Source organism: Monodon monoceros, unplaced genomic scaffold, assembly GCF_005190385.1.
Source record: "Monodon monoceros isolate NGI ecotype Baffin Bay Population unplaced genomic scaffold, NGI_Narwhal_1 Super_Scaffold_19, whole genome shotgun sequence".
NCBI classification, from domain to species: domain Eukaryota; kingdom Metazoa; phylum Chordata; class Mammalia; order Artiodactyla; family Monodontidae; genus Monodon; species Monodon monoceros.
The window spans coordinates 4,842,668-4,858,855 of NW_021703775.1; the positions used below are offsets into that span (position 1 = coordinate 4,842,668).

Sequence of the window (16,188 nt, forward strand, 5' to 3'; positions counted from 1 at the left end):
CTTCCAGTACGGAGGCGGGTTTTCTCAGTGGGTCCTGTTGTGGCGCGTGTACGCGACCAGCTGTTATTTCTGCGTTTGCGAGTGTATGTACTTTTCACTAGGGTTTGAAATTCACAGGAGAGCCTCTGGCAAAAATGCTGACCCAGGAGGAAGAGAATGACGAGTCAAAATGGATGCCAAATGGGATGCGAATGCCGGGCCAAGCCTCAGCAAACAGGTGCAGGTGACTGTTGGGAGGAAAACCTCCATTTACACGTCACAAAAGAAAATTCGCCACGGAGGAGGAGTAAGCCTATGAAACACCGAGCTTTTGTTTGGTGGATGCAACACTCCCATCAGAACTCAACAGGAAAGGCGGACGGCAGAGCCATGGTGTGGAGCGCTGCTCCTTTACCAAGCAATTAAATCCTCAGGGGAAGCGAGTGACCAGAAGCCATGAAACCAATTATTACCCAAGACATTTATTACAAATGTCATGAACATATTCATAAAGTAAAACTGGTTTAAAAAACAGAGAGAGAATGGGAGAGCAAGGGAGAGAACGAGAAAAGCCAGGGCTTTGATATCACACCCAAAACACAGGAAGATGCTATCTTACGAATGAGCAGTATTAACGACATTCTTAAAATAGTTCTAGTGCGTTGCATTTTTTAGAAAAAGGGAAATACCCCTGGCCCCAAGGAAAGGTTCCTGCAACACTGTTAACAGTTTGTGGGGCTGTCCCCATATGACCACCTGTCTGCAAACCCCGATTTGAGAACACTGAGGCCCCTCGTGCTCTGGGTGATGGCCGCCCGTCCACCACCACGGGTGAATCTGGTGGAAACAGCGCGATCTGCTCTCTCAACTGAGAAAGCAGACGCGCCCAGCGAGACAAGCCTCGTGGCTGTTTCCCATCTCCAGGGACAATTTCTCTTGTGCCTACTGAGACCTGTGACGAAATAAGTCAAACTTCAATTGGATAGTTTTGGTATTAAGATTAAATTAAACATTAATGTTTTCCTCCAAAAACATATAAACTAAACCACCTCTTAATGCATTAAAAACAATGAGGTAGGCGAAAAAATAAACACGTGGCTGAAAAAAAATTTTTTTTCCCTCCGCAAGTGCAGACCGTGGTGAAACTGCTGTTGCACTTCTAGGTTTAAACAAAAATTAAACCTTTGACTGAGGCAGTGCTAATACTGTCACACAACAAGGCTCTGGCCAGGATACAAATGCACACCTTTTCCTTTTTTTTTTTTTTCTCTTTTTTTGAAGAATTATCTGCACATGATTTAGGCAAAACCTGGTACACAGAAAATGACTGAGTTCTTGGCCAAAAAAAAAAAAAAAAAAGAATTCCCAAGAAACCAAATGCCAAATGGGTCCCTAACCCACCCACCCCACCTCCCAAGCCCCACCCACAAAAAAGTTATCCTAGTAACTGTGTCTTTCACATTTTATAAATATTAACTTCTTAAACCTGCACCTTCTTCTTTGTCCACATATGGTCACATTACAAAAAAGAAATGTCAATTAAATACATTGTTAATGTTACTATATTAAATCTGCTCTTGGCTTCAGTGACCTGCTCGTCCGAGCACACTTTACACCCGCTGTGCCCACTTCTAACCACCCGCCGGCGTGTCTGTTCTCCACCTGCAGACACCCCGGGACAGAGTCACAGACGAGGAATTCTGGAGCTGGAGGGAAGGCGTTTGCGTTCTGCCTGATGCTTGATTCCAACACCGATAGCACCTGATGGTAGAGTCTCAACAGCACCAGCTGCGTTGCAGCCTTGATTTATTTCGAACAGGACAAGAAGAGAGTGGGGATGAACTGGTAAGAGCGGGCGGGAGGGGAGAGACCCCCGCCCACGCGGCCTGGGCGGCTCCGAGCTCCAGTTGCCAGGAATTCCAGGTTCTCATCTCGATGACTCCGGGGCCGGCGTCCCCGCCCGCCACTCCTACCAGCTCAGAAGAGAGGTCCTGCCCAGCGTCATGAAGTACACCTGGCTGCTGCCCCCGGACCGGACCGAGGCGAAAAACACCTGTAGGAGGAGAGGGGAGGAGAGGGGAGGGGAGGAGAGGAGAGGAGAGGGGTCAGCAGGACCCTGGTCCCACAACCCCAGGGGCCCCTCCCAAAGGAAATCTGGGGTGACGTCCATTCGTCTGTGAAGGAGCCAGTTTTCATCTTGACCAGGAAGGCTCCTTAGCCAACGGATGACTCCTCGTACGTCGTGCCCTATTGTGAGAACGCAGAGGAACAAAGGCGGTGTTCCCGAAACGGGATCATCTGTGTTCACCTCCACGGCTAATACCTTCTGAAAGATGAATGGGATTTTGGCAAACTCAGTGCGCAGAGGGGAGGCTCCTCAGCTACCTCGTTTCTCTCTTTTAGAAAATGAAGCTGAGATGTATTAGTCATTTCATATGACTCTACAGTCAAAGTAATATAATTTAGTTTTGTGCCTTTTATTAATAAACCCCGATGGATGTGACATCATGAATGATAAAGATATTTAAATGCCTGAAGTTCAAAGAATATCATGGTTATGGCTCCACTGAACATACTCAGGAAAGCGTAAGCCAAAAAGCTGGCAGAATCCTGGGTTAGGTCTGAGGCTGTATGGATTTTCAAGGTAAAAGATCTAGGAGGTATTACGTAGGAAAACAAAGGCCAAGTACACCGGCAAATGGGCTAGAGGACGGCAGGAGGAAGTGGGCTGGTGGTGATGCAGCTCTTGAGTAGGAGAGCACGTGGCCGGGCAGGAGAAGTGACAGCTCTCTTCCTCTGAGAGGTCAACCTGAGGTCTGCTTGCTAGGAGGTTTAATATGTTTTAACGTGAAGCAAAAGGGGGAAATGTTTCTAAGGCTGCAGTGGGCGGCCCCAGGTGGTCAGACATATTTTTATCCAAGTGACGGAAGACAGAGAAATTTGGGCTTAGAAAAGGCCCGAGGGGTCAACACCCTTGGCCAGTGTCTGTTCGACTCCAAGGCTGATTTGGGGAGGGAGGGAGTCAATCCCAGAGAAGACAAGGATGCAGCCAGTTTCAAAAAGCAAAGGTTTTAACTGGGGCTTTGATGCCCCGGGGTCTCACCTGCAGGAAGTACGCCTACTTCTGCATAAAATGATCTCCCCTCTTAGGCATTTATGCCACACAAACAATGAAGTTATTTCACTACTCAAAAGGTAGACCAACAAGTGGTGTATTTCTGGTACGTATCAGGGGAGAGGAAGTTTTACCCTGTTACTTAAATTTTCGCGAGGGTTCCTTCTAAACACAAAAGAATTCCATCCATCTAAACTGGTAGCTTTAACCTCCTCTCTCCCTAAACCAAACGTAGCCTAGGCAGGCCACCTAATGGGAAAAAGAACCCCGAAAGACAAAAAACAAACACCCAACATAGGATGATTTCTGCAGAGAGAAACATCTCCACCCCCTCAACAAAAACAAAATAAAATATATCATGACCTCCATAAACAGGCCTAAAAAGTCACTGATGAAAAGTTCCTCGATAAATTTATTTCAGAATCCATCAAAATCCCAAGGAAAGGCTTCACCAAACTTCATGGAAAATAAACCATTGCTAAAAGATAGTAGCAAACTAAAAAGAATCTCTAAGGAAGCCGTTACCTTGTCGTTGCGTTCACATAAGAATTTCAGTCTTTGAGCCCTTTTGTGCATAAACACACCGTCCAAGTGGCCGGTCTCCACAGACCGGATCTCTATGGCCTTTTCTCCCCAGCCCATCGTCTGATTGGATCGAATATACGCTTTTTGAGAGGAGAAAACACATATTGTTAAAGGTAAGAAAACGGCCGCTCTCTCTCTCTCTCTCTCTCTCTCTCTCTCTCTCTCTCTCTCTCTCACACACACACACACACACACACACACACACACACACACCCTCTAAACAGCTAGTATTTGGGGGTTTTGTTTGCAAGCAACTCTGCATGTGCACCCTCGTGGTCCATCCTGGGAGGCCGTATTTTGAATCAACAGTTGAGGCAGTTCACGCCAGAGCATCACCCGCCCCCCCCCACCCCCACCCCATAGCTTAGCTCGTAGTTTCATCACACTAGTTACCAGGGAGGCAGCGAGAAGGAAAGCCAAGTGGACAGAACCAGTGACGTAACTGCAATTAAACCACAACAGCTTGGGGATATAAACTTGGAGCCGTGAGGGTTCCAGAGGTCAGCCTTCGCCGCTGAACGCACAGGGACGGTCAGGAGGCTGAGTGTCGACTGCGGCTGGGCCACGGAATGGCAAGAGTGATCACTTACCCTTCTGTCTCCCCTCACTTCCCACACATCAGTCAACAACTACACCTGCCCTACTTCCCCTGGCTGTCTTAAAGATTAAATGAAGGACTGTGAACAACAGAGTTTTAAAAAATAATTACTTGGATTTTGTCCTAACTAAGACTATTACGTGTTGTCACGGTCTACAATCTAACTTTCCACCATCTACTGCCAGCCACTCTGTTAAGTGGCCAGAGGGTCTGAAGAACACGTAAAATCAGCACGCAAACCACACGCCTCTTCAGGAAAGGCCTCTTCCTGTCAGGGACGCGCACCTACAGACGTCGGCATCTCTCCCCACTGCAGAACCACATCCTTGGTAATCCTCCCGTAGGTGTTCACATAGACGCCTTCGTCTTCATAGCACACCAGAAGCTCCATTCCATCCGTGTTGGGGAGGATGATGATCGCGTGGGGCTTGATGCTGCACTGGATCTGGAGAAGAGGGACAAAGTACAGGCAAGCATGTCTGTGGCTACTTCTACCCCTGCAAAAGGGCTCAATAAGAATGTCTTGGGGGATGCGCTGGTTCAGATGCCTGGTGATAAACACAACACTGGATAACACTGTGGAAAACCCATGTGATATACATATGTATCTAAAAGTCCACCTTTGATAGGTCCTATAATCTACCAGTTCACGTTTTCGGAGCCCCTGGAACACATTTGGATTGGGGGCTCCATTTAATCAATTATGTTCCTCTAACCAGTCCCGACCCACGGAGGTTCTGACCTGACAGCAGCTGCCCAACCCTCCCGTGTTAGTGAAAGCAGGGCGAGGAGGTTTTCAGGAGAGCTTCAGAGCCAGGAGAGTGGGTCTCCACTTGGCTCGGAGCAGAGCGCTACTGAACAGGGGCGCCATTTAAATACTCACCCCCACAGCACAGGGAAAGCAAGGGATCCCTGCTTGTGTTAGTTCCCTAAGCAGAGTAAAGAAAAAAGTCAAAGTAAAATGAAGCCTGTCAACCAACCATAGAGTGTGGGTTCTTTCTTACGTGTGTTGGTAGATAAATGTCATAGACTGATCCTGAATCCACGTCAACAGCATGGAATCCAGCACAGGATCCATAGATCACTTTCAACCTCTGGCCTTCCTCAACAGTGAGATCCACCAGTAATGGCTTATGCACCAAATCTCCAAATGACTACAAAGAAGCAACGGAGAGAGCAGCCGTGAGACGAAGCAGAACTTATTTCTGACGGTTCAAACTGGAGGAGCTAGACCCAGGCACGCCGTTACTCAATTACTGAACCACCCTGGCAAAAACCGTAAGCAAAACTACTCTGTACAGTAAGTCTTTAAGTTATTTTGCTCTTATCTGTCAGTCAGCACCAGCTGCTCCAACGCAGACAGTGAGGAGAGAGAGCTGCCGCACGATACACGTAAGGAGAATTTTATCAGTGTGATCATCACAGTCTCTGCTGAGCTACTCAAACCTCCACTTTAATTTTCCAGCTAGAGTGATAAAGCTAACGAGAGGCTACCATGTACCGTAACAGCCTGGGTGGCCTCAGTTTTTCATTAACGTCAACACGTATAGCTCATAAGGCAGATTTGAATAAGGTATTTATTTATAAGAACAACTAGTACAGTTCCTGGTACCTGGTACATGAAGGTAATTAAGACCAGATCTCAGAAGATAATTGTAACTACACAATCGACAGCTCTTAGTCAGTAATATGTGGCTTTATTTATTTTTTAAAGCAAATATGATAACCCCATTTATACTGCTTTACTGGGGAATCAAGCAATCTAAATATGTCCATCTTCCAAATAATGGAAGCCGCCCCTTAATAAAATATGTCAAAACTGTTTAAAAACATAAGTAAATAGAATCTTTTTGGATACAAAATTCTTAACTTCTTCCCCTGCCCTAAAACAGCCCCGGGGGACAATGCTTAAGGTTTTTTGTCTAATATCAGAAATGATGTTATTAAGTGATTCATCATATCTAATGTTATAGTAATATCATTTTCAATTAAGAATTTTATAAATTTGTATCTAGTGCAAACTCTAGAAGTATAAAAAAGAAATATTAAAAATATCCACAAAAATAACTGCTAATATTTTTCTACAGTATCTTTCTTTGAACAAAAATGGTATATTATACATATTTTAATACTTGTTCTATTTAATGCGTAATAATGCATTCCTTGTGTCATCAAGAGTTTCTGCAACTTCATTTCTAATTAGTCCTCTACTGAATAGATATACCTTAAAGCTGCCTGTTGCTGGATACCTGTCAAAAACATAAACATCTACATCTTTATACACGTCCATGACTTTAGGTGGAAAGTCAAGGTCTGCTTTTTAAATGGAGGTGGTGTCAGTCTGTCCTTTCAATCCACGTGTCTGCCCAACATTCCACTCCTCTCTCACACTCCGAGGACTTAGAAAGCCGATAGCTCGGCTTGTTCCATCAGCAATGGCCTCTCGCATGATAAAGTTATACCAATATCAGCACATGCTTTTAAACGATCAGTTGTAACCATTCAGGGTTGTCAGACAATATTCCCTGGCTCTCGGCCACAGCGTGCACGGCTGATGCTACTTTCAAGTGCACTTGATGTTGTTACCTTAAAGGCCATAAATTTGTGATATGGCTTGGGTGCCCACGCATACACTTCCACAGAACTCTTCAAAGCAATGACCAGAAACTTGATTCTTTCATATTTTACTGCAACAACAAATAAGAGGAGCACAGGTCAGTATCAATGTGGACTCTAAATTCTTTCAGCTGTCCTCTGCAAACTCTCTAAATATGCCTTCTGCTGAGCCACCAAACCAACAAGAGAAAAATGCTGAGAGGTCAAGCCTCGTGGTTCACTCTTCCGATTCTTTAATGTACAATTCAGGCTGTTCCCATCCTCCTCCATGTTGTGTTGGACTCAACGCCATACCCTGGTTGCCATCGATGAGCACTTTCGCTGATGTCCCTAACCTTCTTAGGCTGTAAGTACTTAATAATCAAGGACAATGTCAGCCTTTCCACCCTACCACCTTGAGGGCTCACTACTAGTTCAAAAGGATAACGATGTGATTTATCAGACAAGAGGGTCCTGGATTCCAGCAAGAGGTCAAATCTTCCACGTGGCCTTTCCTGAGTCCTGCGTGGGGCTTACAGATGGAGGAACACAGAAGGCTACGACAAAATACTCATCAACTGAGTTTGAGTTCTATCTATTTCTGTGTACAAGATCAAGTATCATTTCAAACCACTTCCTGAGCTATAGAGACAATAGTAATTGCTAGGATTTTAGCTAAAGTTGTGTACTAAAAGTAAAGAAAATCTCTCTTTAACTTTCTATATATATATATATATATATATATATATATATATATATATATAGGCCTCGTTTACGCAGCTGTTTCAGTCCTCTTCACAGCCAGCAACTCCGCTTAGAGCAGATACCCGGAGGGGCCCTGGCCACACCTGACTTACTGGCTGGTGCAGACTCCCGGTGTTCTCATGGGCTCTCTAAACCGCAGCACTCCGCCTTTGACCATGAGACTTGATAACTCTCCTTGTTATTTCATGTATTGTCACTATTCAAGTGAATCACATGACTACTAAGATACAAAGGATTATAAGAGGCGGGTCGAAAGCAGTGCTGATGGGATAGAATTTTCTGTGATGGAAAGGGTTTATGTCCACCCTGCTGATACGACAGCCACTAGTTACATGGGGCCACTGAGCACCTGGAATGTACTCATGTCACTGAAGAAAGAAACTGTAACGTTTATTTCATGATAATTAATTTACATATAAATTTAAATACCCACCCCCCACCCCGCCTTCTGAGCCCGGCTCAGGTTAACACATCTGCCTCCCACTCTCCTGTAGGGTCATCTATTCAGAGCCATTTCATTACATTTAGCCTTAGACGATTTCAGTTACTTATCAACAAATAAAAACAGTACACAGGGGCTTCCCTGGTGGCGCAGTGGTTGAGAGTCCGCCTGCCGATGCAGGGGACGCAGGTTCGTGCCCCGGTCCGGGAGGATCCCACATGCCGGGGAGCGGCTGTGCCCGTGAGCCATGGCCGCTGAGCCTGCGCGTCCGGAGCCTGTGCTCCGCAACGGGAGAGGCCGCAACAGTGAGAGGCCCGCGTACCGCAAAACAAACGAACAAACAAACAGACAAAAAACAGTACACAAAAACACAACACAGAAAATTCTAATCCCGAAATCTATACCGAGGTGACAGAGCCCTGCAGGATCACTCAGAGTCAGTCCACTATCGGGGTGGCAGCCGCACTCATTAGTAACCAATGAGCTGAGGGCCGTGGACAGGTTACATAAACAAGACGACAACGCCAAGGATGTAATATCCCTGGGAGCAGAGGCACTGACTACAGTATGCAGTTTCATAAACACAGAGGAAAAGAAAACACACAAGCAGAAATCAACATTCAATACACCCCTTACGTTACTCAGTCTTAAGTATACAGTCTCTGTATACTTAAGACTTACACCATTTGCTAACCTTCTGAACCTCCCATTTCAAATTCAATTAGAACACATCATCTTGCCCATAAAACTGTAACTGGGCTAAGCTCCATTATTTCCCCTTTATTTCCAACACTAGTACCTATATTTCGATTTTCTTCACCAACACGAAAAAACTTATTTTGGTTTTGTTCTTGTGAGATCTTATTTCATGAGAAGCACGGCAGGCATGTTGAGGAGAAAAGAACAAAACGGTTGCCATGAAACACTGACTGGCCAGCAAGATTCATTTCTTAGTGATGAGCAGAGTAGCTCTGCACAGCGCATTTAATTCAAACCAACAGGCCACAGCTACTTGGGCAAACTCTCAAACGTTCAATCAGTGACTGCCAAGGACCCAGAGTCCTCCAAGTGAGGACAAGCCTACAGCGCAGAGGAGGAGTCCAAACGTCTCTCCTCTGGCAACGCTCCCGTCTTCTCTGCCAAGATGTGAGCCACATCTTACAGAGTGTGGATTGTCCAAGGAAAGGGTGAGAAGAGGCTCACGACGGACGGGAGGGACAGCGGAGTTAAGGTTAACTGCAGGCCTGCAGGCCTCAGGATTAGAAGGTGCCTCAGAAACGCCCTGATACAGAAATGAGTTACAAGTCTCAGAGACAAGTTCATTACTGAAAGCTTCAAAAACACATGGATTTTAAATGGAAGATTAATTAAACCTTGGCAAAACAAAACCCTTACGCCCGTCGTGGGACTTACCGACTTTATAGTGGACGCATCCTTCCAGATCTCCCACGGTCGTCCAACCCTGCTTCTTCTCAACTTCCGGATCGTTGTGAAGTATTTTATTTCTTAACCAGGACAAATAGTAGACACGTAACTTATCCTTTTTGCCTAGCAAAACAAATGTAAGTACTTTACATGCATATTCAAAAGAAGATACCATCATTAACAACAAGAGTAACCAAAAGAAACTGCAATAAACGATAAATGTCATCCCCCCAGGGAACCGTTTTGTATCAGTTTCACTAGCAACTCAATTCAAGCTATTATGTCATCTGATTCTCAAAACCCCCTAGTGTAACTATGATTTCCCATTTGAGAGCACCAAAGGGTTTCACAGATCACCCAACTTGGGGACTTGAACCCAGCCATAAACTGGAGATGGGCACAACTTACTGAGCTAACAGAAGACCCACACCCAGAACACGTAAAGAACTCCTATAAATCAATTAGAAGAGAGATAACCTAGCAGAAATATTGAGCAAGCGCCTAGAACAGACAAAAGATGTTATCGCATAGATTCATAAAAAGGTACTTGCTCTCAACAGTCTGAAAAGGATACAGACTGCGTAAGCCCACCTATGACATTCTGCAAAAGGCAATATCAAGACAGTAAAAGAAGACCAGCGGGCGCCAGGGGCTTTGAGGGAGGAGGGAGGAGGTGGAGAACCAGAGGGTTTTTAGGGCAGTGGAACTAGTCTGTATGAAGCTGTAATGGTGGGTAAAATTATGCGTGGGTCGAACCCAGAGCACACACACACACAGAGAACGCTAACGCAAACCGTGGACTTCAGCTCACCTGTTAGCTAAAGTATTAATATTGGTTCATCCGCTGTAACAAATGTACCACATTAATGCGAGAGAATAGGGGAAACTGGAGAGGGCCAATATGGGGACCGTCTACACTTTCTGTTCAATTTCTGTGTAAACGTAAAACTGCTCTAGGAAAAGAGCCAGACACAAAAGAGGATCTAGCGTGTTCTAAGGTGTTCAAAGTCAGGACAGGGCTTCCCTCTGGGGAGGAGGGGCAGTGCAGGGGAGCCACCGGGGGGCTGGGATGGCTCCCCTCGTCCCCAGGGTGGGGGGCTACGTGCATGGGTTCTAACTGTGACTCTTCACGGAGCTGTACACCACTTATACGTCTGCGCACTTTCTGTGTCATGTCTTATACTTCAACACAACCTTATTAAGTTTTGAAGAATTTTTGAATGTGGGAAAATACTCAATGTATTAAGTGAAACAAAGATGACATCGTTTTATGTACAGTGTTTTATTCCCACACTATGAGACATATTTACAGAAACGAGGAGGGGGACATACAATAAAATGTTAACAAGAGGTATCTCTGAGATGGGGGTTACATTTTATTTTATTCTTCCTAAGTTTTTTTCTGTTTTCGAAGTTGCCTACAACTGACATGTATTAATTACTTTTATGATTTTGAAAACCACTGAAAGCTATAAAGAGGAAAAGAATACAGAAAAGTCGGCCAAAAAAATGGTTATCAGTTGATTACTGATCCCCATGAATCATCTTGCTCACTGGATCACAAAATGAAGTTTAAACCATTTTTTAGCGGATTTATTTTTCCTACGATTCTAAAACTTATCTTCCATCACTTTTTAAAGCTCAAGTTTTAAACGGCTGTTTTCTCATTTAAGTAAGAGACGGACGGCGGACGGTGAAATTTCTGCATTTCAATGAACATCTTTACTTAAACCAAAAGCCTATTTGAAAACTAAAATAACCGCGAGAAATTTGTTACACATAAATAAATGTAACAAGTTTGAGTCAGCAGGTAATTAAATGAAAATCACTGCTGTTATCAGAGGACAGGTCTTACACTCCTACATACTCTTTGACCCCAGCAAAACCACAAATTATTAGGAGATTATGATCTAGGCAACATGGATTCACATGCCCGATGGTTAAGTGAGCTGCAAAGATACTTGTGAAAAATGTTTACATGAGAGGGAAAAAAAGGAATAAATGGAAAGACTAACAACAGAAAACAGGAAACAAACTATAGTACGTCTATGCAAAGAAACATCCTGTAGCCGTGCAGAATGGGTACCAGGAAGGAACATTCAGGGACAGGAGAGGTTTGGTCACAAGGTTTGGTCAAACAAGAAAGGACGGGATACACTTAAACTTCAGGGCAGTGGCTACCAAGGGCAAGTAGACGCCAAATGTACGCATAGCAGTGTATTCTAACATCTGTTAAAAACTATCTTGTCAGTATATGGGTGTCGTATTATTCTCTCAGTGTTTGAAATGTCGCATAACTATTTTTATGGAGATTTCTACCCCCTAAGTGTGTATTCTGAGTGTGTGTATGCTTAAAAGACTGGAAATTCAAAACTGAAGTTAACAGATGTTATCTTCGGATAATTTTACTATTTATTTCTCCCATTTGCTTTTCTGCAGTAGTTTCTTACTTTCTACAATGAACACATATAATTTATACTAAGAAAAATGCTCTTTCTAAAAAGACACTTATAGTAAGTGTTGACTGACATTAAAAAAAAAACCCACGATACTTTTACCATCAATGGCAAAGAACAGGTCCTTGTGCGTGAGAGAGCCCTGTGGAAGGAAGTGGACATAAACCCACACTCTGAACGGGACAGGCCGCAGAGGGTGGCAGCAGGGTGGCGGGCAGTGTGAAGTAGGAAGTGCGGGTTCCTGTGCTCCCCGGGACCTCTCAGCAGAGCCCCAGGCAAATGTGTACACGTGGGTCCCCTCTGAATACATTTTCCTACCATGTTACTGTAAAATCACGCTACGGTTCTACGTCATTTAGCTATTACTTCAGAAAAGGAACTCACTCGAGTTCTGTGCCAGCGAGTACCACGTTTTTAAACAGTGCTGGGGGCCTGCTTTCCCCGAACACACGCTCACCGGATATTGTCACCAAGACATTCAAGCCTTCCAGGACGTCCATCTGTTGAAATCGTCTTCTGTTGATCAGAGGATACACCTTCCCTTGGCCACTTCTGTCCAGCAGCATCAGGCCACTCTCTGTACCCACCAACAAGTTCACTCCTATTTCAAGGACACAGAAAGCCCACAATTTTACACTGTGCTTGACAAACAGCCTCGTATGGAGCGTACAGCAAAGCTTATCTGGAAGAGTGGTTTCCTCAAGCCACCCACAAACAGAGCTTAAAGTACCCAAACTGCAACAAATCATCACAGAAGAGAGAGGATGAAATACTCACTTACATGTAAAAAAGGATCTACGGGGGGGCGGGGGGGGGGGCACGAGCCCGCCTCATCCCCCTGATTACCTTCACCACCCTCCAGTTTCCGGTTCTTCCTCAGTTGCCCCAGGACGTCCCAGCCCACCGTCTCCTGGGTACCACAGACTCTCCATCTCATCCGTCACATCAGACACCCGAACAAACCTTCATCTGATGTCACGATCCCCGCCTGCTTCCTTCACCTGTCTTTGCACGGGAAAACTTCTAGAACGAGCCATACACAGCCCCCTTAGTCCTTAACAGTTTGTGACTGCTCCGGCGTCTATCACTCAGTTTAAGGTTTTCTTAAAGACCACCCTCCATCATCCTTAAGAAAGGAACAGCTGCATTCGGTCCTACGGTTTCTCACCAGCAGTGCACCTGCGCAGGCTGGGGGCGGGGCGTGCCTCCCGGCCGCGGGCCCATCCCGGCTCCACCCTCTCCAGCCTCGTGCGGTCTCCCCCTGGTCTCCACGCACCTTCTCTGCTTCCTAAGCGCGGGCGTCTCCCTTGCTGTCTGTCTGTCTGCTGGAGCAGGATCTCAGAACCAGAAACTCCTGGTTCCACCCCCAACTCCCGGCTCGTCTCCATCCACTTCCAGTCCTACCGAGACCAGCCCCTCGAGCCCTGACGTTTCTATCAGCAGCAGCGCCAGCACAGCTGCTCCATGAAACTAGCCAAGCTGACCCCGCCCGAGAAGACCCCCCTCACGTTCCTGTTCCTCCGCTCTCCCCGCTTCAGGCTCCGGCCGCCTCACCCCGACCGCAGACGGGTAGGGGCCTGAGGTGAGGCTGCTGCGACCCCCTCCCTCCCTCTACTTTCTCGCGACTGTACCGCAAACAGCCCTAACCTTCCTGCAACACTCCTCGGGCCACACCGTGCCCTCAGAAACGGCTCCCTCTCTCTCCGAGAGGGTACAGAAGCACCCATCCAGCATTCAGAACTCTCTGCCCCTCAAGCCGACTTTATCACTCACTTATTTCCCCAATTACACTGATTTCCTTGGTCTGTAACTAACTTGGTAACTGGTAGCACAGAGCACCTTGTACTCCTAGGGGATCGGGCACTTCTATGTTTGCACTGAGTCCCTGAACTGGATAATAAACTCGCTGAGTGAAGGAACGACGTATGTGTGCTTTTACAAAGTAATCGCTCCATCGGTATTTTCAGGCAGATGGAATGACAGGGGAGAACAGCGTATATTTCTTGAACCACGTCATCCATATTTACTCAGACACACACACACACACACACACACACACACACACACACACACAAATACACACTTTTCCAGAAAACTTCAAAAGAACAATTGTGAAGGCAACAGGAAAACACCCTCCCCGCCCCCTCCTCAGCTCCATGCCTATTTGGCATTGAGTGGGGGAACCCTAGCACCAGGAGGACAGCATCTACCCAAGAACACCTTGTGAGGAAACCAGAAACACCTTTTGGGTCCTGGGGGACAGCGGGGAACCTGGCATTTACACATGTACTCACATCACCGCTACTTTAGCAACTAACAGAGAGCCAGGCATGCGTGGACGCGGTTACCAAGACGCTGGAGCGCTGTACACTGCAAGCTAAGCTGCTGTCCAACTTTAGCCGACAGCCAAGGAGTTCACTCCGAAGGTCCCAGTTCATACGATATTTCAGCATTTTCCTGGTCGACCTTCCATATTGAGAAGCTAAAAAGAATCTACGTCAACTACCCAAATGTGTAATAACTACACCAAATACGACGAGCATTGTGAAATCTATTGTTTGTGGTTTCCAAAAACAAACACCATTCAAACCTCCATCAAGGGTTTACGGCAAGAAAGATTCAAACGAGCTGAAAAAAGTCTTCATATACACAAAAACTGTAGCTATTTTAGCACTTACCATATTTTCCAATTCTCCAAGAACTGTGTCATTTTGTAAAATACTGAGCGCTAGCAGTCAAAAGAATACAGACAGTCACTGGAAAATAGCAACCTTGGAAATTATGGGCCTATGAAAAAAAACTGTGGCCTGCTGCACCAACTGTTTTTATAAATGTACTTTTTTTAACCTTACAACTGTTAGTTATCATTAAACTTTATAATGCTAATTGTTCAAAGGTAAGCAGGGCTAGGAACTGCAATTGTATCCGCAGGAATCTGGTGCAGGGTGATGGAAGAAATGGCTAAGAGCTCTATAACATGTGATTTAAAATTTCCTTTCAATTCTACGATGAATTACACTGTAGTCAAAGCAGCAAAGTAAGTGCACACAATTCTTCATGATCATAAGAATGGAAACTACTGTCACATCCAAAAGATGTGTTAAAATAATTCTGGCTGTAAATAAGGAGAAATTGCCTTACTAAAAAATTAAGTAAATATGCAGTAATTTACAAAACAAAAGTCAGTTCAGTAAGATGAAGGATGCTCCCTGCAAGCGTTTTCTAGGAAGGTACACAAAAAACTAACCTAACGCGGGTCAGCAAAACACAAATGCGTCAATTTCACCATTTCAAGAGCACTGCAGCCTCGTCTGGACCTCCTCCTCTTGTCAGGCTACAGCTCTCATAGCACATGCTTTAACTTTTCTGGGTCTATGTCTTTGAGAGACTTATTTTTAACTTCACTTAAAAGGTAACTCATGACAGCTATCCCAAGCAGTTTGAGGAAATCCACCAGTGATGTGACCCAGACACGGGGCAACTCAAACACACTCGGATATAGAAGTCACCTCCCTCTCTCTTAACATGATGAAACAGAGAGTTCTACTGCATTTAAAAAGACACAGTCTTGAGAGAGTCACCTATTTTTCTCAGAGGTAGTGAAGAAGTTAATTAGGAAAAAGAAGGATTTTAGTTTAAAAAAAAAAAAATCAGATAATGGCACACAGAACGGGGCCCAGCACTTCGCAGGACATTAGAGGACTATAAATTAAGTGTGACACAGCTACCAAGGGCAAACATCCTAGGCACAAACTACTTCGCCAATTTGGAAAGAACTAACATATTTAACATTACTTCTACGCTGAACATAACGTCATCATTTTGATGATATAAACACCCCCAAGAAGGCCTTTAATATGAAGAAAACCGTGCCTGCAATGGGCAGAGACGGCTCTTCCAAAGCCCTCGGGGGAGCCGGGGTAGGGGCTCACGGAAGGGGCAAGGGAAGCCAGGACAGACCAAGGCCCAGAGTGTGGAAGAGGAGGACAGTCTATCACGTTACGGGCCCTTCCGGAACACCAGGAGGGAGGACCATCTCGAGGTTCAGCAGGGGAACCCTGAGGCCCTCGTGGCTGCCTCCATCGCCCTGGGCCAGGCGAGGGGCCGGGAGTGAGAAGAGCTGATGGGGTCACAGGGGAAAGGCAGAGCCGTCATGGACACGCCAGGAGAGCCCGTGAGAGGATGTGCTGTGTCCTCATGTGTTTACACGGCAACGTCCAAGGAGCAG

General features: G+C 45.6%; 1 protein-coding gene across 26 annotated transcripts in view; it reads right to left on the reverse strand.

The window, feature by feature from the left end:
• Window positions 1–1,524: 1,524 nt before the first annotated feature.
• The window catches only part of MAP4K4 (mitogen-activated protein kinase kinase kinase kinase 4), a 177,516-nt gene continuing 162,852 nt past the window's right edge, over window positions 1,525–16,188 (reverse strand). For 15 of the 26 annotated variants that reach the window (XM_029231543.1, XM_029231541.1, XM_029231536.1 and 12 more), the window contains 7 exons: window positions 12,418–12,561; window positions 9,493–9,627; window positions 6,864–6,964; window positions 5,258–5,431; window positions 4,563–4,722; window positions 3,620–3,759; window positions 1,525–2,032 (listed from right to left, as the gene is read on the reverse strand). In XM_029231543.1, coding sequence (XP_029087376.1) covers window positions 1,949–2,032; window positions 3,620–3,759; window positions 4,563–4,722; window positions 5,258–5,431; window positions 6,864–6,964; window positions 9,493–9,627; window positions 12,418–12,561 — 938 coding nt within the window. In that variant the 3' untranslated portion in view covers window positions 1,525–1,948. The remainder of the gene's footprint in view (window positions 2,033–3,619; window positions 3,760–4,562; window positions 4,723–5,257; window positions 5,432–6,863; window positions 6,965–9,492; window positions 9,628–12,417; window positions 12,562–16,188) is intronic. The other 11 variants (XM_029231542.1, XM_029231537.1, XM_029231533.1 and 8 more) reach the window with 1 other exon arrangement.